General features: G+C 47.0%; 1 protein-coding gene across 1 annotated transcript; it reads right to left on the reverse strand.

Annotated features, from left to right (window-relative positions):
- Positions 1-353: 353 nt before the first annotated feature.
- On the reverse strand, positions 354-23,826 carry AADACL4 (arylacetamide deacetylase like 4). The gene is made up of 4 exons (XM_054446864.1): positions 23,207-23,826; positions 16,569-16,785; positions 5,564-5,627; positions 354-1,469 (listed from the first exon to the last, which is right to left on the reverse strand). Exons 1-4 carry the CDS (start codon positions 23,372-23,374, stop codon positions 695-697), a joined length of 1,224 nt encoding a protein of 407 aa, XP_054302839.1. The 5' UTR covers positions 23,375-23,826; the 3' UTR covers positions 354-694.

The following is a 23,826-nucleotide window of genomic DNA, read 5'->3' on the forward strand; positions in this document are numbered from 1 at the left end:
CAAAGGTTCCCAAGACATCCCTGACTTGGTGAACCTGCCTGTTAGTACCCAGTGGTCTGCTTTTGGAATTCAGATTAAAGACTTGAGCCCAGGCAAAGCTCACAGCTCCCCAGAGCCCACCCTTTTCTTCTGTTCCTTTCCTCTTGCCTCCTTCCCTGTCTGTCTCTTTCCCACAATCCCCTCTGAGATCTTCATTGTCAAGGGTAGAATTTCATTGCAACAGCATTTCTCAGATCAGCTGGAGCCAATCAAAGTCGAGATTTGACCCAGTGACCTTTGGCCGCAGGAACAATTAGATGACCCCTCCAGCAATGCTTTGTCTTCATGGATACAGATTCACCACTGACAGTATGACCAGTTGTTGGCATTTATTCTGCACAGATCTTATATGTTGGGGCTTTGAGAAATTTTTAAAGGCATTTTTTTCTCCTTTTGATATTTATTTCACCTGAATGGAAATGTTAGAGAATGTCACTAGATCCAGCAATGGACATTGTTAGTGCTGGAAGGAAACAGACACAGTTTAGATTTTCTTGAATACTAAGCAAGACTGTTAGCTTACTTCTCACCCTTCCCAGCTGCCCCAAGCATTGATGTAGCACCTCTTTAGTCAATAAAATAGAACTCACTAAAGCACCCAGTTTCTGGTAGAGTCCATACTTGCCCCTTCCTCCTCGGGGCCCCAGGGTTACTATCATATGCCCTTTACATAACTGACTACAGCATTCACAATCTTCAGGGAACATGGGAAAGAGAGAGCCTTCTTATCAAAAAAGAAAATGGATCCGTGAAAACCATCCTCCAGGTGGTACCACGTCACGCGGACCCCCTGGTCCTCCAAGCGCTTCTTATAGAGCAAGCTGTCATCACGGAGTATGTCATTCTCACAGCTGACCAGGAAGGCCTCAGGAACCTGAGCGATGACCTCATCATCTGCTATCAGGGGTGAATTTTCTACATCCAGCATATGTTTGGCTTCTAGATAGGCAGCTTCATTAAAAGGGCCGGGAGACCAGGGTTGGTAGCCTCTGTTCTTAAATTTCTTGGGGATGTTGTCAGGGCTGAGCCACTTCTCGTACTTCCTCCAGACATCTGGGGGTACACAAGTGCCGTTCAAGATGGCATCACGCCAGGAGAGGTCAATGGCCAGATAGTTACACAGAGAAATCACCATGAACTTCCGGGAAAGTAATGGGACATTTTGGTTCTGCTGAAAGGATGGCAACTGCAAACAGAATGCCTGGACAATTGGATAAATCAGAACCTGAGCCCGGATCCGGGGAAGATCTGATCTGCCCACCAAGGCCTGGGTGATGGCAGCCACCACTGCGCCTCCGATGCTTTCTCCACAGACCACAACCCTGGAGGGGTCCACCCCATAGGTTTCCAGGGCCTTCAGGAAGTGAATGGAGGCATTCATGCAGTCTTGGAAAATGGCAGGGTAATGGTGGTCAGGAAGCTTGCGGTACCTAAAACCAAAACAGGGAGCAACACTAGGCCAGTGTGGACAGTGTTGCTAGGGAGCTGTTTCAACAGAATCCTCAACCCCCTTACGAGACTATATCTGATTAAATCCTCAGAATAACCCTATGAAGTAAGGATTTTAACCCCATTGTCTTCCTATGAGCACGTGGAGAACCTGCCTAGAGTCATACAGGCAAGGATTCTTAACTCCAAACCTGTGCTCTGTCGGCTTCCCGTAAACTCTATATGAGGTGATGCAACTTTGTTTTCATTGAAACTATTTGCTTTGGGAGCAAAACAACCAGCAATGGCTGAAAAAAGGGCAAATGAAACCACTACCAGTCCCACTGCTTGTCTGTAGAGAAAGGGAGAGAGAACACTAAAGTTAAAGTCAAGGGGAAGTTACTTTCAGGCAGAATTTTTTTTTTAATCAAAAATCTAGGCCGAGCACGGTGACTCACGCCTGTAATCTCAGCACTTTGGGAGGCCGAGGTGGGTGGATCACGAGGTCAGGAGATCGAGACCATCCTGGCTAACACGGTGAAACCCCATCTCTACTAAACAAAATACAAAAAATTAGCCAGGCATGATGGCGGGAGCCTGTAGTCCCAGCTACTCAGGAGGCTGAGGCAGGAGAATGGCCTGAACCCAGGAGGCGGAGCTTGCCGTGAGCCTAGATCGCACCACTGCACTCCAGCCTGGGCGACAGAGTGAGACTCCATCTCAAAAACAAAACGAAAAAAAAATCAAAAATCTAATTTAAAAGAATTGCCTGGTGGCACACACTTGTAGTCTCAGCTACTCAGGAGGCTGAGGCAGGAGGATTGCTTGAGCCCAGAAGGTTGAGGCTGCAGTGAGCTGTGATTACACCACTGCACTCCAGTGTGGGAGGCAAGAGGGGCAGGGAGTGTTCTGAAGGTGTAATGTAGAGACGGAAAGCTAGCCTGGAAACCCACAGCTCAAGCTGCAGAAGACCCAGGTGCCAGTGGCTGGTGAAGAACACTAGGGGGTTGATCTTAAGTATCCTGAGGTTTGGTTTCCGAAGTATGTCCCCTCAAAGAAATTCAAGGGCAAAGAAAAGGAACTTTAAAATGAGCTTTTAAAAACAGTAATGAACAAGCTAATTAATGCATAAATTGAGATTAAGATAATAGAAAGGAATGAATAAAAAATAGAAACAGTTTGGCTTAACTGATTGGAGCAGAGAGTTTATCCAAACAATTGTTCTCTTAAATGTTAAGTTGAAGTTGCTGCCAATCATCTTTTCTGTTCTTACAATCTATCATTGAAAACATCAAGGTCGGGCAGTGGCTCACGCCTGTAATCCCAGCACTTTGGGAGGCTGAGGATCACTTGACCTCAAGAGTTCAAGACCAGCCTGGCCAACATGGTGAAACCCCATCTCTACTAAAAATATAGAAATTAGCAGGGTGTGGTGGTGGGAGCCTGTAATCCCAGGCACGCGGGAGGCTGAGACAGGAGAATCACTTGAACCCAGGAAGTGGAGGTTGCAGTGAGCCAAGATTGTGCCACTGCACTCCAGCCTGGGAGACAGAGTGAGACTCCATCTCAAAAAAAAAGAAAGAAAACAAAAGAAAAAAGAGAAAGAAAAGAAAACATCAAAAAGGTATATTCTAATCATCACATTAAATTTGGAAGAAGCTCATAAGGAAAAATAACACCTTAGACTAGTGGCTTTCAACTTAGAATGACAAAATTATTTTTTTCATTTCGAAGAAAAAAATTATATAAGAGTCCCATTGTATAAAATAAACAAATGCAGTTGTTCTGGTTTTGCCCATGAATAAGGAACATAAGCCCTCACTCTTCTTCTTCTTTGACCTCCATAGCTGCCTCTAAGGCATCACAGGGAACCCTAGGGTTCAAAAGAACCAGTTTGAAAACACTGCCTTCTGTTAGACCTTGAATTTTGTTTCCTTTAAAAGTTAATTTAATGCCTCTTTTTTCAAAATAGAGTTTGACTGATTGCAGCATAATATAGTGCCCATCTAGGAAACAATTATTGCTCAATAATCTTATTGCCCATTTCCTAGATGGTCAATATATTGATAAATCTATCAATGTTATCAAAGCAGGTTCCCAGTTAATCTCAGGCAAAACACATGCTTCTTAGAGGGTCCTTGCAGGGAGGTGGCCCCTGCACCTGGTAGCAGAGAGTACAAACCTCAGCTTTCCTTTTCCCATCTCTAGAAATGAATACACCTCACCAAATGTTGAATATATGACTCCAACATGATGAAGGAGATAACAAATATTAGGTACTTTCTATTGGCAAAATCTCTGACCTGCCAGAAAGAGGCAGAAATTCTCCTGTGCCTCCGTGCACTTCTCTCTGGCTCACTGCGATAGACTGAATGTGTGTGTCCTCCTAAAATTCCCATGCTGAAATCCTACACTGCAATGTGAGGGTATTAGGAAGTGGGGCCTTAGGAAGGTGATCAGGTCATGAGGGTGGAGCCCTCATGAATGGGATTAGTGCCCTTATGAAGGAGGCTGGAGAGAGCTCTCTGGCTTCTCTTTCTGCCATGCTAGGATACAAGGAGAAGCTGGCAGTCTACAGCCTGGAAAAGGGTCTTCACCAGAGCCTGACCATGCTGACACCCTGGTCCTGGACTTCTAGCCTCCAAAACTGTGAGAAATCAAAGTGTTGTTTAAGCTGCCCCATCTATGGTAATTTGTTATAGCAGCCCAAACTGAGAAACTCACCCAGAGGTGAAGGCTTCACAGAACCAAAGGTCAAAAGACCCATCTTCTGCAAGAGCTCGGGTGGGGAGTCCCATCCAGGCCTTAGACATCTCCCTCCCTTCAGTGTCTCTCAGGGAGTCTCCTCTCATCTACTGTCTCCCTGGAGCCTCCTGGAAGCCCTTATCTGTGCACACAGCTCCATCAGCCACTCTATCAAAACTGCCCTGGGCCGTGCACCAGGTCTAAGTATCTGGGATAATGGTATCCTAAGCAATTTCCTACAAGGTATTAATGCAGGTGCTTATTGATACCTTTATGTGCTACCTGTTCAAGGGATGTTTTTATTATCACAAAGGCCTTTGGTGACATAGACTGTAATGGTGGAATTTCAGACACAATGGTAAGCCACCTGGGAGTATGCTGATGAATACTAGAATGTGCTGGCTTCCTCAATCTCATCAGAGAGGACCAGAGATGTTAAGTGACTTTGTTTAAGTCACACAGCTATTCTGTCTACCAAAGCCTAGAGGCAGCTAAGGTTTGAGGAGGTCCACTGTACAGGTAGAATCTAAAAAGGCAGATTTTAATTTCTCTCACTGGCCTTCTCTAAACTCTTTCCCAGTGATGTGAGATCTCTTGGGCCAAGAACCAGAATCCTAGTGAGTAGCCCCTACTGCCCCCTCCATCCACTCTAAAGATGCCCCCATCTCCCTTTTGTTTTTATAGGACCAGGGTTGTATCTTAAGACCCTCTCAACACTAGTTCCTGTAGGACCAGAAGCTTAGTTAGTTTTTAACAATGCAATAAGCACCTGCAGAACCATCACCCCAAACAACAGCCAGAATCTTGCCCATCACCTTCACCAACCCCACCATCATGCCATTTTGCTTCCCCTCCAACTTAATGAATGGTTACCCTGAATCCTGTATCTATCATTTTTTTCTTTCTATGTTACATTGTCTTGTTGTGTCTATGTGTATTCCTCGAAAGTATTCTTTTGGTTTTAACGTTTTTACCTTTGCAAAATGAGTATCAGGCTTTCTGTAATTTTTTTAACATTTTTCACTTAGTTTTATACTACTAAGATTCATTTGCAATATGGTACACCTTTCTAGTTCATTTATTTAAATGGCTATGGAAAAATCCATATCTTCATGGCTATGTAATCTAACAGTTGCTGTGCTGCGGTTTATTCATGCACGCCCCTGTTCATGGACGTGTGGGTTGCTTCCAGGTTTTTGCTCTTTCGAGCACTGCTGCGCCTGTCTCTGTGGATGTGTGTCCAAGAGTTGCCTCTTGGGAGTTAGGGCCTCTCTGATCTACAAATCACCCACGAACTTACCCTATCTCCTCTCACCCCTGTGGAAACTACCAGCTGTCTCCAGCAACTCACCCAATCATCAGAAGTACAGAGTCAGTCTCCCGGGCCAGATAATTGCACAGGCTATGGTAACAATCTGCAAGACAAAAACAGTCAGAGCAGCAGCGCATGAGTAGGACCCAAATCATCTCACCACAGCCCCCAGGAAGAGCCAGCTGACAGTCTTGGTGTGGGGTGTGGCATCCTCTCTGTTTCTATCCTTGCCTCCTCTGCCTGGGCAGAGCCAACAAGCCAGGCCAAATCATACATCTGTCCCCAACCTCCTGAATTTTGGGACTCGAATTCATCTTGGGGCTCACTTTCTGCAACATTTATTTTACAGTGGAGGAAACTGGGAACCTGGAAATCTTAGTGATCGGAAATGGACAAAACCAAGGGAAATTAGGCATGCCTGCCCTAGGATGTTAATAATAACTATATATTTATATTGATCAAGAAATAAACAAGGGTTAGACGGGATGTTTCTATTAGCAGAGTGGTGCATATGAAGTTCTCAGAGGCAGGTCCATTAATATGAGTATGTGGAACATACTAGCACAGTGGCAGACACAGAATCACTGCCAAATACACTTCTAATGTAGTCGTTCTCAACTTCAGCCATACATAGAGGTACTAGGGAGTTTTTACAAGTCCTCAGGCCCAGGCTAAACCTCAAACCAATTAAATCAGAATCTCTAGGGTGGAAGCTCAGGGATCAGGATTTTCTAAGTCATACCAGGTAATTCCAGGGTTGGGGGGAGGTTGCTGAAGTGGGTGCATGCTTCATTAATGCTCTTCGAGGGAGGTGACAATGGTTCTGAATGGAGCCAGAGGCACAGAGGGGTCTAAATTGAGTCAGAGCAGTCAGCCCCTAAGTTGAAGTTTCCATACTGGTGGGTCTAAGTCCTGGCTGCACATTGCAGTCATCTGATGAACTGTTTAAAAATACTGATGCCCTGGCTCACACCTGTAATCCCAGCACTTTGGGAGGCCAAGGTGGGCGGATCACGAGGTCAGGAATCTGATACCAACCTGGCCAATATGGTGAAACCCCGTCTCTACTAAAAATACAAAAATTAGCCAGGCATGGTGGCACATGCCTGTAGTACCAGCTACTCAGGAGGCTGAGGCAGAAGAATTGCTTGAACCCAGGAGGCAGAGGTTGCAGTGAGCCGAGATCACACCACTGCACCCTAGCCTGGGTGACAGAGCAAGACTCCATCTCAAAAAAAAAAAAAAAATGCTGATGCCTGGGTCCTGCCCACTTAGCCTGGGGTGCGATCTGGTTGTGAATATGACTTTAAAATTCCCAGGTGATTTTAAGGCCCAGCCAAAGTGGAGACCTCTGCTAGCCATGATCGGGGCCAACCTGGGTGTCATCTTCCCGATGTAACCTAGACATTCCTCCTTTCCCAAGCACGTCAGGTCGTCCCTGTTTCAGAGCTTTGCACTTACTGTCCCTTCCACTTAAGACTTAATAGGGCCAGGACTACAGTGAGGTAGGCAAGACATTGCCTTGGGTGCAAAATCAAGGGAGCCCCACAACACTCAGCCATACAGAAAAATAACATTTGGATGCAATTAAGAAATCACAATTAATGCCAAAAAATTGTATGTTGAACAAAATATCAAAATTTTAAATAGGCTTGGCTGGGTGCAGTGGCTCACACCTGTAATCCCAGTACTTTGGGAGGCCAAGGCAAGAGGATCACTTGACTCCAGAAGTTTGAGACCAGGCTGGGCAATATAGCAAGACCCCATCTCTGTAAAAATAATTAGGCCAGGCGCGGTGGCTCACTCCTGTAATCCCAACACTTTGGAAGGCCAAGGTGGGCGGATCACTTGACCCCAATAGTTCAAGACTAGCCTGGCAACACAGGGAAAACCCATCTCTACAAATAACTTAAAAATTAGCCAGGCATGGTGGCACATGCCTGTGGTCCCAGCTACTCAGGAGGCTGAGGCAGGAGGATCACCTGAGACCAGGAGGTTGAGGCTGCAGTGAGCCATAATTGCATCACTACACCCCAGCCTGGACAACAGAGTGAGATCCTGTCTCAAAATAAACAAACAAATACATAAATAATTACCTGGGGGTGGTGGTGCATGCCTGTGGTCCCAGCTACTCGAGAGGCTGAAGCAGGAGGATCACTTGAACCCAGGAGTTGGAAGCTGCAGTGAGCTGTGATCATGCCACTGCACTCCAGCCTGGGTGACAGAGCAAGACCCTGTCCTTAAAATATATATATGTATATAAACAGGCTTCTACTTTTCACTTGCACACTTGCTCCGCCCTGTTGAGTCCTGCCTGTGTATACATTTTGACATTTTCTTCATCATAATTGTTTTGCATTAATATTTGTTTTTTAAACATTGCATTAAAATATTACTTATCTTGATTAATGAATGTTTTGGCATCCTCTGAATTTGGAGCCTGAAGCAAGTGCCTCCCTCTAGCCCCGGCCCTCACTTAGAAGGCTCTTCTCTGGCTTCCAAAGGGCCAGATCCTCTTCATCCATTGAGCCTGAGCTCAAATCTGACTTCTCTGATGAGAAGAGCTAAATCGGAATGATGCTGTGAGTCATTCTCCATGCCACCTGTGTTATCATGATCTGCAATAACTTCAGTGTCCAACTCCCTCAGGTGACTGTCAGGTCCATGAGGCCAGGAACTGGGTTCTGTTCCCATGACAACAGATCCAGCTAGACACTGTCCATCGTCACTTCTACCACCAGGTGGCAGTACATCCTAATCTCGGGGAAATTGTGTACCAGGAGAAGCCCGCGTTTTCCTGTGGGCAAATTTTTCTCGCACATGTCCATGCATCGGTCCATACATCCATATCCATTTGTTCATTCACAAGCTCATTCTTTCATCCACTTATTTCCCCATCCATCCATCTATTTATTCGTGCATTCATTCATTCAATTCAAAAAATGAAAACAACAGGCACTGGGGATCCAGCAACAAACAAAACTTCCTGCACTCTTCATTTTTAGTGGGCGGAGTCAAGTACTAAATAAGGAAACCCATGAAAGAACAAAATGAGCTCTGACTGCGTCAAGTACCTGAAGAAAATTAACAAGGATGAAGCCAGAGGTGGAGACCAGGGTGCAAGGCAGGGCAGCATCAGCGCCAGGGGTGGAGACAGGGGTGCAGGGCAGGGCAGCATCAGCGCCGGGGGTGGAGACAGGGGTGCAGGGCAGGGCAGCAGTCAGCAGGGAGAGTTCTTAGATAAGATGTCCAGGGAGGCTGAGACAGGAATAACACAGGGTGGTTACAGGAGAATAGAAAATTCCAGGCCGGGCGCAGTGGCTCACACGTGTAATCCCAGTACTTTGGGAGGCCAAGGCGGGAGGATCACCTGAGGTCAGGAGTTCGACACCAGCTTGGCCAACATGGCGAAACCCTGTCTCTACTAAAAATACAAAAATTATCCTGGTGTGGTGGCACGCGCCTGTAATCCCAGATGCTTGGGAGGCTGAGGCACGATACTCACTTGAATCCGGGAGGTGGAGGTTGCAGTGAGCTGAGATCATGCAACTGTGCTCCAGCCTGGGTGACAGAGTAAGACAGTGTTTCAAAACAAAGAAAGAAAGAAAAAGAAAGGAAGGAAGGAAGGAGAAGGAGGGAGTGAGGAAGGGAGGAGAGGGAGAGGGAAGGAAAGAAAGGAAAGAAAGAAAGAAAGAAAGAAAGAAAGAAAGAAAGAAAGAAAGAAAGAAAGAAAGAAAGAAAGAAAGAAAGAAAGAAAGAAAGAAAGAAAGAAAGAAGGAAGGAAGGAAGGAAGGAAGGAAGGAAAGAAAGGAAGAAAGAAAGAGGGAAAGAGAAAGAAAGAAAGGAAAGAAAGAAAGAAAGAAAGAAAGAAGGAAGGAAGGAAAGAGAGAGAGAGAAAGAAAGGAAAGAAAGAAAGGAAGGAAGGAGAAGGAGGGAGTGAGGAAGGGAGGAGAGGGAGAGAGGAAGGGAGGAGAGGGAGAGGGAAAGAAAGAAAGAAGGAAGGAAGGAAGGAAGGAAGGAAAGAAAGAAAGGAAGGAAGGAAGGAAGAAAGAGGGAAAGAGAAAGAAAGAAGGAAAGAAAGGAAAGAAAGGAAGGAAGGAAGAAAGAAGGAAGGAAAGAGAGAGAGAAAGAAAGGAAAGAAAGAAAGAAAGGAAGGAAGGAAGGAAGGAAGAAAGGAAGGAAGGAGAAGGAGTGAGGAAGGGAGGAGAGGGAGAGGGAAAGAAAGAAAGAAAGGAAGGAAGAAAGGAAGGAAGGAAGGAGAAGGAGGGAGTGAGGAAGGGAGGAGAGGGAGAGGGAAAGAAAGAAAGAAGGAAATAAAGAAAGAAAGAAAGAAAGAGAAAGAAAGAAAGAAAGGAAGAAAGGAAGGAAGGAAGGAAGGAAGGAAGGAAGGAGGGAAGGACAGAGAGAGAGAAGGGGAGAAGAGGACAAGACAATTCCAGGCAGCAGTTTCACACAATGAGCAAAAGGAAACTTGAAATGGCTGCAGAAGCTAGAGACTGATAAAACCCTGAAAAGCCAGGGTGTGGACCAAGCTGGCTAAGACAAGGCACTGGATTTGACCTGAGTCTCTCCTAGGACCTCCTTCTATGCTCATCAACATACTAAACACACACCCACTAGTACCATGGCAGTTCTGGGACACCCACATTTGGTGTACGAATGGGTGCCACCACAGTTCCGAGAAAACTCCGCCATTTTCCAGGAATTTTCATGAATATTCCACCCCTTGGTTAAAGAAACCTGTAAAGGTGGCAGCCCCAATTCTCCTCGCGCGTGTCTCTCTTGAGTCTGCCTGCACTCTTTTCTTGACTATGTGCTTTTGCCTTTGCAATAAATCTCTGTACTTTCACCATTTTCTGACTCGTCCTTGAATTCATTCTCATGATAGTGTCAAGAGCCTGAACACTGGCGAGGGTCAACGTCCCACTGGCGTTTGGGGACCTCCCCCAGACCAGCAGTATCATCTTTATGGCGAGCCAGTCAGGAACATCATCACTACCATTTTAGAACCACTGGCAGTTGGTAAGTCCTGCTCCAACCTCAGTTTGAGTCCTCTTGTTCTCTGGAATTACTACTTTCTTCCTTGTTTCTTGGAGCTAACTACAGCCTGCCTCCCTGCTGCTCTCTCAGGCTGGAAAACCCAATTCACCCTGATGGGTGACAAGCAGAGATGAGAAATTTTCAACCTACACAGAGTAGTTTTGGTTTTTGTTTGTTCCATTTTTTCTTTTTTTTTTTTTTTTTTTTTTTGAGACAGTCTTTCTTTGTCACCCAGACTGGAGTGCAGTGGTGTGATCTCAGCTCACTGCAACCTCTGCCTCCCGGGCTCAAACAATCCTCCTGCTTCAGCCTCCTGAGTAGCTGGGACTATGCCCAGCTAACTTTTGTATTTTTTGTAGAGAAGGGGTGTTTCACCATGTTGCCAGGGCCAGTCTTGAACTCCTGAGCTCAAGCAGTCCACCTGCCGCAACCTCCCAAAGTGCTGGGATTCCAGGCATAAGCTACCATGCCCAGCCTTACACTGAGTAGCTTTGAGGCACCATGGTCCTCCCTGACATGAGGCTAATGAGGGTGGTAGGGTAAAAACCCATACCAGGCAGTGGATGGATGGTTTCCAAGGAGCACTATGACTTTTTCCTGGGAAGGGTCTTCTGTTTTCCCAAGGGACCAGCTGTGCCAAGACACTGACACTAGTTGGGAAATGTTTTCTCCTTGTCTTTCTTTAAACCCTACTGTTGTGATTTTCTCTTCTCGTGCTTCTTCCTCACACTTCACCCGAAAGCTTAGTGAACTCTTTAGACACAGCAGGATAGGCCCCTTAGACACTGTTCTCTGGAATGCCAAGTGCTCCCTTCAAGGTCCCTATTTTTTGGCCATACGGAATCATCTCTACCTCTACTCCCAAGCTTTACCTGTTGGTAAATGTTCAGATGGATATCAGCAAGCTTGCAGGCCCACAGCTTGCCCTTCTCGACCTTCCCATTTCCAAAGCCCCAGGTGCCACGGATGCCTGGGCAACACTGAGACTCCAGGGATGCCTAGATGCTGAGGACAGTAGGGCTCCAGGGATTCCTGGACACTGAGGCAGCCAGCCAAGGGAACTGGGATGCTTGTCTCCCTGGCGTGAACATGGAGCTGGCCAATCACAAGAGACATTTCATAAAATGCCAGGACCAGTCCATCCATGAGGGAACCATACTCTTATTTTCCCCTTCTCTCTCAAGTCATGCCAAGGACAAGCCAAGACCATGGGTAACTTTCCATCTCTGCCAACTCCCCTTTGGGACACATTCTTAAAAACTGGAATAATTTTAAACTTGATGGGCTTAGAAGAAACTCATTTCTTTCTATAACACCATTTGGCCCCAGTATAAGTTGGAAAATAGGGTGCAATGGCCAGAGAATGAAACCCTAAATTTTAATACCATCTTGCGATTAGGTCTTTTTTGTAAATGTCGGGAGAAATGGACTGAAATACCATATATATAGGCCTTCGTGGCTCTTTATCAGAACCCTTTCTTGCCAGTCAGTGCCCAGCGTCAGGAGAAAATTACAGAAATTGGCTTTGGAACTCCAAATGCCTATTAATCAAATGTTTGATGTAGCTTTTAGGATATTCAATAATAGGGACGGGGCTGAAAAGGCTGAAAAGACCCTGCATGGCAAACAATGGGATGAAGAGCAGGCCCAAATGATAGCCGTCATTGTAACTCGGCAACCAGTGCCCCACAAACCCAGGGTTACCCAGAGGGAGGCTTCAGTCATGGGTCAAACAGGCCTAACAGCAAACCTGCAGGCAGTGGTTACTGCTTCAAATGTGAAAAGCTGGGACACTGGAGCAATGACTGTCCCAGCCAGGGAGCCCACCTAGACCCTGCCCTCACTGCAAGCAGAAGGACCATTGGAAAAGGGACTGCCCTGACCTCTGAAGGGAGAGAAGGACACCCGATGCCATAATGGCCATAACTGAGAACTGAAGAGGCCTGAGATTCCTGGCAGCCCCCACAAAAATCATGGTCATCACAACTGAGGAGCCTCGGTGACTCTTGACATGGCTGGTAAAAATATTAATTTCATAATTGACTCAGGGGCCAGTTACTCTCTCCTAAACAGCCACCCTGGGCCCTTATCCTCCAAAAGCTAGTATCACAGGTGTTGATGGCACCCCAAAATCAAAGTGCTATACTTTACCCCTGAGCTGCAGCCTAGGACTATAGACAGTATAGTCTATATAGTATATATAGTAACTCATGAGTTTCTAGTTATGCCAGAATGTCCCATTTGTTTGTTGGGATGTGCGAGACCCTGACCCAACAACGGATGAATAACATGCACTGACACAGATATTCTGCTTTGCCAGTCCAGCTGAGCATCTGAGCCACTTACAGACACTGAGCAAGGTGCTGTAAAGAGTCAGTGGCCATGGCCCTGACCAGCCAGCGAGACTCGTATTTATTCAGTAAAGATTAATCGACAAAGGCTTGAGTCAACACACCTGTGGGTAATTAACCTGGTCGCCCCTACCCCGGAGAGGGCCGTCTTGCCCATGAATGATCAAAGGTTAGTCTTAGGACCACATAAGTAAACAAGCTATTTAGATAAACTATTCCATCTTTCTTTGTACTCACTTTAAGCTATTTACTCAAGGTAAGGATTAGGTTGCCTTCAGCCATAATCTTATCCTGAGATTTTTGCAAAAACCTTCAGGCCTTCCAAGAAGGTTTGTGGCTATTATAACTAAAATTTTTCCCATCAGCCTGACTGAACCCCCACAGGGATGGGACTTCCTAGCCATCCCAATAAATGAAGTCACTTTATCAGGCCCTAGAAAGCCCTCCTTATTGGCAATGCTTGTTGCTTCTAAATCAGCCTCAGAAAAACAGGAGACCCACTCACACACCGAAGTAAGGTCTCAAGTAGACCCACAAGTATGGAACCAAGAAACTCCTGGCAAAGCAATACATGCTCAGTCAGTGATCATCTCTTTAAAAGACAAAAATAATTCCCCATACGAGGATCAATATCCTCTCAAATCAGAAGCCAGGCAAAGACTGCAACCTCTAATTGAGAAGTTGTTAAAACATGGCCTCCTGGTTCCAGGCCGATCTCCTTGTAATACTCCTGTCTTTTCTGTCCAAAAACGAAACAGTAGTTCAAGACTTACAATGAGACCGTAATTCTCTTACATCCTATAGTGCCAAATCTTTATACCATATTTACCCAAATACTGGGAGACACCAATTGGTTCATGGTATTAGATCTTATGGATGGTTTCTCTCTGCACCCTGAATCTCAGTATTTGTTTGCTTTTGAGTGGACTAGTCCTGGAACTACTATTTCCCAGCAGCACACCTGGATGGTACTGCCTCCAGGCTTTGGGGATAGGACTCACATGTTTGTAAATCCCTTGGCATGAGAATCAAGGGAGCTAGAGCTAGGAACGGGGGGATACTCTAATAAGTGGATGTTATCCTTGTATGCAGTCCCTCTGAGAGGACTCAGAGAAGAATGGCATTCAGGTCCTAAACTTCCTGGGAAAAAGAAGGTATAAGTTCTCTTCATCCAAGGCCCAGATTTCTAAACCTGAAGTAAAGTAAAATATTCAGGGCACATCCTAAGCCCAGGGAACCAGACCTTGTCCATCAAATGAAAGGAGGCAATCTTGAAGGTAGGACCTCCACAAACAAAGAAGCAACTTAGAACTTTCCTGGGTGTGCCAAGGTTTTACAGGATTTGGATCCCAGGATTTGCACTCATTACTAAGCCATTGTACAAGGCCCTAACAGGACCAGAGCATAAACCCCTCAGAAGGGTTTGTGTGGTAATAAACCATACCTGTTGTTCTTATATCAACAATTCAGGATTAGCTGAACTGCATGTTCAAAGTTTTACCAACAGGCTATCTGGCTGTATAATTTCAATAACCTCACTGCTGAAACCACGTGGGACTCCATCCAGGGATACCTACCAAGTGTGACATGAGTCCTACCTTTCCTGGGACCTCTAATAGCTGTCTTATTACTTCTGATCTTGGGTCCTTGCTTGTTTAATCTCTTTGTAAAGTTTATGTCTTCTATTAGGTTGGCGCAAATGGTTTTTGCCTTTTATGGCAAAAAACGCAATTACTTTCACACCAACCTAATAGATTGCAACAGTTCCATGTCAAAAGGATGGCCCTGCAGGATTCCAACCAATCCCTCCCTCAGATTCAGATCCTCCTGATGACCCACCCTTGGGACCCATAGGCTGGGACCCCAGAGATTTCCAAGCCTACACTAGGCGGGGCCAAGACCCCCTAATCAGCAGAAAGTAGATACTGAAGACTGACCTCTCCCGTCATCAACCCCTAAGTATAGGAGATGGAAATCTCTGAGGGAAAAAAAATGAGATAGGAATTATACAGGGTGGTCGCAGAAGAATAGAAAATTCCAGGCAGCAGTTTCACATGACTAGCAAAAGGAAACTGCTGAAATAGCTGCAGAAGGTGATAAAACCCTGAAAAGCCAGGGTGTGGACCAAGCTGGCTAAGACCAACTGGACCCAACATGGCACTGGATTGGACCTGGATTTCTCCTAGGACCTCCTTATGTGTTCATTAACATGTTAAACACACACCCACCAGCGACAGGACAGTTATGGGGACACCATATTTGGTGTACAAATGGGTGGCACCACAGTTCCGAGAAAACGTCACCTTTTTCCAAGAATTTTCATGAACAGTCCACCCCTTGGTTAAAGAAATGCATAAAGGTAGCATTTCTTTGCGCCTGTCTCTCTTGAGTCCATCCCACTCCCTTTTCTTGAGTGTGTACTTTTCCCTTTGCAACAAATCTCTGTATTTTCACTGTTTTCTGACTTGTCCTTGAATTCATTCTCACAACGGTTTCAAGAGCAGGGACACCAGCTGGAGGTGCCACTGGCCTTTGGGGACATCCCCCAGCCCACTGGCATCAAGACAACTCTGGGGAGGGACAGTTGAGATACACCTGAAATAACCAGGCGTAGTCAGCCATGCAATGTCAGGGGTGGGAAGGGTATCTTTTGAGACTGAGGAAACAGCAGGTGGAGAATGGTGGTGAGAAGGAGCTGAAGTGTCTGCAGCAGATAGACACGTATTGGGACTGCAGCTGAGTGAACGGGTAAGGGACACCACAGGTGACCCAGGTGAGGCTGTGGGAGGAGTCTGGGTTTCATGGAAGGGCACAGGAGAGATTTAAGTGCAGGACTGACAAGCTCTGACTTGTATTTTTAAAGGATCCCTCTGGAAGGCTGGGCGCGGTGGCTCACGCCTGTAATCCCAGCACTTTGGGAGGCCGAGGCGGGTAGATCATGAGGTCAGGAGATCGAGACCACGGTGAAACCCCGTCTCTACTAAAAATACAAAAAAAAAAAAAATTAGCCAGTCACGGTGGCGGGCATCTGTAGTCCCAGCTACTTGGGAGGCTGAGGCAGGAGAATGGTGTGAACCCGAGAGGCGCAGCTTGCAGTGAGCCGAGATCGCGCCACTGCACTCCAGCCTGGGCGACAGAGCGAGACTCTGTCTCAAACAAACAAACAAAAAAAATCCCTCTAGCTGCTGGATGGGGACCAGTTATGAGGGGTGAGAGGTGAACCAGGGAGACCCGTGGCTGGGAGGCTGGGGTGCAAGGAGGCAGGCAAGCAAGGATGGGGTCTTGGGTCATGATGATACTGCAGAGCTAGAGGGAAATACATGGGTTTGGGATCATTGTAAATGAGACAGGGCAGGCCAATGACTATGAGTAGAAAGGGGAGAGAGGAATCCACAGCCTCTGCGACAGCCCCACCATGACACTGCTGTCCCCATCTTGACTGAGACCATCATATTATAGAAAAGAAAAGGATTCCCATGTTGGCTGCCACATGACCTGAGCCCAAAGCCCTTAGTCTGGGCTATTAACGCTATAAAAATCTCCAACAACTGATTCCTTTAAGCTACTGTAGAAGGGTTCTTGCGGGAGGCATGAGCTAGGCTATGCATGCAGATGAGGCCCTTCCTCTACAAAGCCACAGGGAAGCCCCTTACCCAGGCTCCCAAATACTGTGCCCCCTCCATGGTAGAAGATGATGCCTCGCCGGGGTCTGGAGGATGCTGCCTTGGGCTGGAACAGCCTCACGGGTATCGTCCCAAAACGCAGGTCGGTCACCACAAGTTCAGGGTCCTTTTTAATTCTTACGCTATCATGTAAAAAACGAATAAATTTGGGCATGGAGCAAATTCCCAGCTTCTCAAATATATTCCCCTGTTGGAGGTAACAAAAGAAAGCCAGACGTTAGGCGAGGTTAGAATCTGGATGGTAGATTCCCTGACACTTAGAATTGTTAGGATGTTTTCAGTTTCTCACCTGCCTCCTGTAGGTACAGGGGGCTCTTCAGGAATCCATGGGCTCTGGATTGTGTCCAGGTAGAGGGCTGGGTTTTCCAACTTTTCTCCCCAAAGGCTCTTGATTGAATAATGAAGTGAATTTGCCAAAGGGTAGCCTAGCTTGGGGCTGACTGGGAAGAAGCCACTGACTTAGAAAAGCCAATTGTTGACCGGGCACAGTGGCTCACGCCTGTAATCCCAGCACTTTGAGAGGCCGAGGCGGACGGCTCATGAGGTCAAGAGATCAAGACCATTCTGGCCGACATGGTGAAACCCCATCTCTACTAAAATTACAAAAATTAGCTGGGCGTGGTGGCAAGCGCCTGTAGTCCCAGCTACTCGGGAGGCTGAGGCAGGAGAATCGCTTGAACCTGGGAGTCAGAGGTTGCAGTAAGCCAAGATCACGCCACTGCACTCCAGCCTGGCAACAGAGAGAGACTCCATCTCGGGGAAAAAAAAAAAAGAAAAGCCAATTGGCCAAGGCAACTGGCCAGCAACTTCCCTCTCTATAGCTCTGTGCTGGACTCTCCCCAACCTGGGATGCAAAGATAGTTCCTCACCTGTATCAACACATCATTCTTCTGGGTTAGGAAGGATTCCTAACTGTGTCCATGTTCAATGAAAAAGAGCAACGTGATCAATTAGGGATGTCTGTTGTGGGCTCAGGTCAAGGGAGTAAAGTGTTTTTAAACTAATATGGTCACTCTACTTATAAACAATTCAACTTCTTAATATTTCATGAAATATAGTTACAAGGTGTCATATTTCATATACTAAGTACATTTCAGCGATTCTGGATAATCTCTCCCACAGGTCTCACATTTGGAGTGTGTCTTTGTCATAAGGAAAACAGCAAGGAATGATAAGAATAACAAGAACAAGAACAGCTGATACTTATTAGACTTTTACAATGTGCCAGTACTGGTCCAAGTGGCTTGGATCATTAACTTGATTAAACTTCTCAGCAACCTTTCTAAGTCAGGCACAATTATCAGCTCCATTTTACAGATCGGGAAGTTAAGACATGCCAAGGTCAAGTTCCTTGCCCAGGGTTGTTCAACAAGTAAGATGCAAAATTTGTGTTCTCAACTGCTAACCAAGAAAGAGCTTGGGTTTTGGAGCCAAACCTATCCAAGCTCAAGTCTGAACCCAAACTCCAATGAACTGAAAAGCCTTGGGCATCACTGTCTCTGAGCTTCAATTTCCCTTGTTTACAAAATGAGAAGCATGGTGTGTATGGTCCAAGGATGAGGTGTGAGGATGGGATGTGACCACTTACATAGAGTGTCTCCCCAGTGGGTCCTGGCCAGTGTGAGCCCCACCCTTTCTCTTGCTTGCACCCACTGGGTCTTGTCTAGGTCCCACGGACTACCCCAATCGGTTGCCTCCGTGAAGAGGTCCTCCTAAAGGAACTCCAAACAAAATAATGATTTCCCTGCTTTAGTTGGAGGAGAACGAGTTGATCTGCAAGGTGGATGTCACCTGCTTTTCCCATCAACTGACCCATATCTGAAAACCCCAGGCCTCTATGTCGTACCAGCATGGATCTTCACCTGCTCAGCTGTGAGCTCCCTAAGTCGTGGCACCTGTTGTCGGGGTAGGCTGGCCCCAGCCCTAATCTCCCCAGCTGTCTGCCCTGTTTGCCCACACACTGTTGGCTTCTCCATGTCTCCCTTTGTTTCCTGGGAGCCTTTCTTACCTGTTCAGCAGGTGGTTGGACACCAAACTGACTTTCATATCCAGGCTCAAGAGTCATGTTTACATGGGGCCATCCTCCTCCCTCTCATAGTAATGGCCACTGCGTTCTTGGAGGCCCTCAGTATCCTGTCACCCAGGTTGGAGTGCAGTGGCACATTCCCAGCTCACTGCAACCTCTGCCTCTAAAGATTTCTTTAGAACTCCTCTGGGGCTTTACTGTGTGGATATGATCACCCATGTTTGCTCCTACCACCAAACCAAATGCTTCTCATGAGCAAAGGTCTCAGCACCTTCCCCTCTGTCTCCAGCATCTAGAACAGGAAATATTTGCTTAGGGAATTTTGAACAATGCAGTGTGATGTTAAACCTCCATAGGCATCGCACTACCCCAGAAAGTTTAACATCACACTGTACTGTGTGATGGCCACTAGCTATGCCACGAAGTTACTTTGTTTTGGTTTTGGTTTGGTTTTCCAATTCTGAGTCCACATTTTCTATAGCTGGTAACTTAGGACAGAGGCAGAGAGGAAAACTGATTATTAAGATTATACATGGGAGCATCGAGATTTTAAAAATATCTGAGGTCCAGTGGCCAGGCGTGGTGGCTCACACCTGTAATCCCAGCACTTTGGGAGGCCGAAGCTGGCAGACTGCTTGAGCCCAGGAGTTCAAAACCAGCCTGGACAACATGAAGAAACCCCATCTCTACAAAACATACAAAAAAAAAAAAAAAAAAAAAAACCCAGGCGTGGTGGTGCATGCCTGTGGTCCCAGCTACTCAGGAGGCTGAGGTGGGAAAATTACTTGAACCTGGAAGGTGGCAGTTGCAGTGAGCCAAAATCATGCCACTGCACTTCAGCCTGGGCGACAGAGTGAGACTCCATCTCAAAAAACAAGGAAGAAAGAAAGAAAAAAGAAAGAAAGAAATATCTGAGGTCCAGAATTTTAAATAGCTGTTGAAACTCCTTGACAAATATTGCATCATTTGTCCTTTAAAAGAAAAGCAGGCAGGCTGCGGTGGCTCATGCCTGCAATCCCAGCACTTTGGGAGGCCAAGGCGGGTGGATCACAAGGTCAGGAGATCAAGACCATCCTGGCTAACACGGTGAAACCCCATCTCTACTAAAAATACAAAAAATTACCCAGGCGTGGTGGCATGCACCTGTAGTCCCAGCTACTCGGGAGGCTGAGGCAGGAGAATCACTTGAACCCGGGAGGCAGAGGTTTCAGTGCAGTGAGCTGAGATTGTGCAACTACACTCCAGCCTGGGTGACAGAGCAAGACTCCATCTCAAAAACAAAAACAGAAAAGCAATAGTGGCTGGGCAGAGTGGCTCATGTCTGTAATCCTAACAGTTTGGGAGGCCAAGGCAGGCGGGTCTCTTGAGCCCAGGAGTTCAAGACCAGCCTAGGCAACATGGCAAAACCTGGTCTCTACAAAAAATACAAAAAAGTTATCTGGGCATGGTGGCAGGCGCCTATAGTCTTAGCTACTCAGGACGCTGAAGTGGGAGGATCACCTGAGCCCAGGATGTCGAGGCTGCAGTAAGCCATGATTGTGCCACTGCACTTCAGCCTACATGGTGAGAGACTGAGACTGTCTCAAAAAAAAAAAAAAGAAAGAAAGAAAAAGAAAAGCAATAGTGTTTGTTATATTACTGTTTATATATTTTAGTAAGGCTGAAATCATTCATAGCAACTTTTAAATCTATAATAATTTCAAGAAATGCTACATCTTTGTCTTCAGGGACTTGATAAGCATACTATGAATAATTGACTTTTATTGAGCCTTTCTAAGCACCCAGCACTGTGCTGTGCATTTTCAGTGCTTTTCTCATTTAATCCCCATGTCGCCCTATAAAAAGCCTCCCCAGGGCCGTGCACAGTGGTTCTCGCCTGTAATCCTAGCACTTTGGGAGGCCAAGGCAGGAGGATTGCTTGAATCCAGGAGTTTAAGATCAGCCTTGGCAACGTAGCAAGATCCCATCGTACAAAATATCAAAAAATTAGCCAGGCGTGATGTGATGGTGCACGCCTGTGGTCTGAGCTACGTGGGAGGCTGAGGTGGGAGGATCACTTGAACCCAGGAGGTGGAGGCTGCAGTGAGCCGTGTTCACGCCACTGCACTCCAGCCTGGGTGACAGAGTGAGACCCTGTCTCAGAAAAAAAAAAAAAAAAAATCCTCACTTTTCAGAGAAGAAAATAAAGGCACAAAAACATGAGTCCACAAAACAAGTAAGTGAGGGGTTCAGGGCTCAGAGGGTAGTCTGACACCAAAACAAAGCTCTTGATTTCCTGGCCATAGACTCTTTTTAGCTTTTTCCTTGTCCTCCCTAAACTTCTTGTTCCTGTGTTGTCTATCTGTCCTCTGGAACCGAATGAACATTCACTACTGCATGTCCTCATCCTCATCATCATCACCCCATGATGGGCAGGGTGCCCCGGGAGGCCCCAGTGCTGGAGGGATCGAGAGAGGACGCCACAAGCTGAATCCACCCTTTCAGCGGCTGCAGACCCATCTTAGAGTCCCCTGTGAGCAGCCCGTAGGAGCTGTCATCAGTAGATGCTTAGCTTGTGGGCTACTTTTGAGGAGAAACACTGACAGTTAGAAAAATCTCCATTTCTCTGGGCCACCTGAACATCTTAGGCCCTCGTTTTAAATCCTGGGGCTCTAACCCAACTAGTAACTCCATGTGGATTGCAGCCACTGGCTTGAGACTGCCTAATTCCAGGCTGATTGCATTCTCCAAATGAGAGGACAAGAGTACTTCCTACATCCTTGCCCTGTCTCCTTGTGTCAGTGGCATTGATGCCATAGCACACTGAACTTGTCGGTGTCTCTAAAAGTGATCTTTTAGAGAATGTTTTTGTAACCCATGGGGAACACTTCCAGCAGCACAGAAATGTATTTTATGAATTCACTAAACATCTCTAAACATATTAACCCTCCCAGATGAGGAAACTGAGACACAGAGAGGTTAAGTAAACGGCGCAGGACCGCACACCAAGTGAGTGACAGAGCTGGGACACACACTCAGGCAGTCCGGCTGCTGTCTCTCTTCCTTATTCCTAAGCCCTGCTGTCAGTTAAGCGTGGCCTCCTCATCCTCCTCCACAGCTGCCCTGGAATCGGTAGGAGCTGTTTGGCTTCTATAAGGTCTCCACCCAGGGTCAGGACATTGGTGTTAACTCAGGTTGCCTGCCACAAACAAGATGTCAAACCATTGTTTCCAAATCCACTGCAACTCTGGGTGCGTGCTGGTCCACCCCAAACCCCCAATCCCCAAGCCCTGCTCAGAGCCTGGCTGGCACGACCACTCAGAAATGCTGGGTAAATTCATGTATATCAACAAAAGTAAGCACCTACCAGATACCAGGCTCTGTGAGTGGGACTGGGCTTACAGAGATGAATAAGGAAAAAAACACCTGTGAGGCTAGGTGCAGTGGCTCACACCTGCAATCCCTACACTTTGGGAGGCCAAGGCAGGCAGATTGCTTGAGCCCAGGAGTTCTAGACCAGCCTGGGCAACATAGCAAAACCCTGTCTCTACCAAAAGTACAAAAATTAGCCGGGCATGGTGGTGTGCACCTGTAGTCCCAGCTACTTGGGAGGCTGAGATGGAAAGGGTAGCTTGAGCCCAGGAGGCTGAGGCTGCACTGAGCCATGATTGCACCACTGCACTCCAGCCTGGGCAACAGAGCAAGACCCTGTCTCAAAAAAGTAAAATAAAATAGAAACAACCTGTAGGTAAGTCAGTGCACTGAGGGCGAAAGTGTGTGCGGCTGGAGAAGGTGCAGGAGCTGTCAGGCCGCAAGAACTGAACTGGAAGGCAGGAACTGGGTCTGAAATTGTTTTTGAATTCTCAGAAAAGAGCCCAGTGATTGGCACTCGGTAAATGTTTGATGCTAAAGGAAGAAAGGAAGGGAGTTAGAGAGAGCAGGAGAGAGGAAGGAAGAAAGGAACAAAAGGAGGGAAGGAAGGAAGGAAGGAAGAAAGGAACAAAAGGAGGGAAGGAAGGAAGGAAGGAAGGGAGGGAGGGAGGGAGGGAGAGAGAGACGGAGGGAGGGAAGAGGGAAGGAAGGAAGGAGATAGGGAGGAAGGAAGAAGGGAAAGAAGGAAGGAGGGAGGGAAAGAAGGAGATAGGGAGGAAGAGAGAGAATGAAGGAAGGAAAGAGGGAAGGAGGAAGGAAGGAGGGAGAGAAAGAAAGAAGGGAAAAAGGAAGGAAAGGAGGGGAGAAGGAGGGGAGGAAGGAAGGGAGGGAGGGAAGGAAGGAAATAGGGAGGAAGGGAGAGAATGAGGGAACAAGGAAGGAGAGAGGGAAGGAGGGAAGGAAAGAAGGAAAAAAGGAAGGAAGGGAGGGAGAGAAGGAGGGAAGGAAGGGAGGGAGGAAGAAAGGCAGGCAGGCTATGGGAAGGGGGAAGGAACGGAGGGAGGGAAGAGAGAGGCAAACAGAATAGCAGATACAGAAGAGACAAGTCTATCTTGAGGGAGTCTGAAGAGAGAGAGAGACAGAAGAGAAGTGAAAGAGGGAAAAGAGGGTAAGGTACTGAGAACAAGAGAAGAAGCCCCCAGGTTACGACGTGGCCTGAAAGTAAACTCACCAAAGTGACCAGGTAGAGGAATATGCAATGCAGGAATCTCAACTTGGCAGGATGCTGCAAGGTAGCAGGGATATCCGTGGTGAGGAAGTGCTCAAAGACAGCCCAGACAAAGACCCCCAGGAAAAAGATGGGCAATGCCAGGAGTAGCACTAGCCATGGGACAGCCATGTTCCTGGGGCCTTGAGGAGCTGCTGCCCTGAGGAGCTTGCCTGAGAGCTTATGTGAAGAGGACCTGGCTGGCCTCCTCCACCTCACTCTCTCTGGGCTAAGCCTGACACCTGGCACAGTGGCCTGACCCAGCTTCTCAGGGTAAGCACAAAATGTTGCCAATGGGAGCTGGAGGAACCTGTTTCCCTAAGCAATGTGGGGACCCAGAAAAATCAATGCTGCTCATCATGGGGAGTCTTGGAAGGTGAGCTTCCCAAAGATCTTCAGGAAGATCAGGCTCAGATGGGCATCTCGGCTCCTGGGAACCCTAGAAAGAGATCTCATATGGGTTATATAGGCCTCCAGGGCCTGACCTTTCAACTGTAAGATAGGAGACTTCACCAGCTTTCCTCGTCAGAGTATGGTTAGGGTGAGCACAGCACATCTCACCCCAGCTCCCTAGCTAGCTGCCC

Source organism: Pongo pygmaeus, chromosome 1, assembly GCF_028885625.2.
Source record: "Pongo pygmaeus isolate AG05252 chromosome 1, NHGRI_mPonPyg2-v2.0_pri, whole genome shotgun sequence".
Classification (NCBI taxonomy): domain Eukaryota; kingdom Metazoa; phylum Chordata; class Mammalia; order Primates; family Hominidae; genus Pongo; species Pongo pygmaeus.

Coding starts and splice junctions, on each gene's coding strand:
- AADACL4 (XM_054446864.1), bottom strand. CDS start 23,374: ATGGCTGTCCCATGGCTAGTGCTACTCCTGGCATTGCCCATCTTTTTC. Junction 16,786..23,206: donor TCCTCTACCTGGTCACTTTG/GTGAGTTTACTT, acceptor TACCTCCAACAG/GGGAATATATTTGAGAAGCT. Junction 1,470..5,563: donor TCTGTACTTCTGATGATTGG/GTGAGTTGCTGG, acceptor TTTTGGTTTTAG/GTACCGCAAGCTTCCTGACC.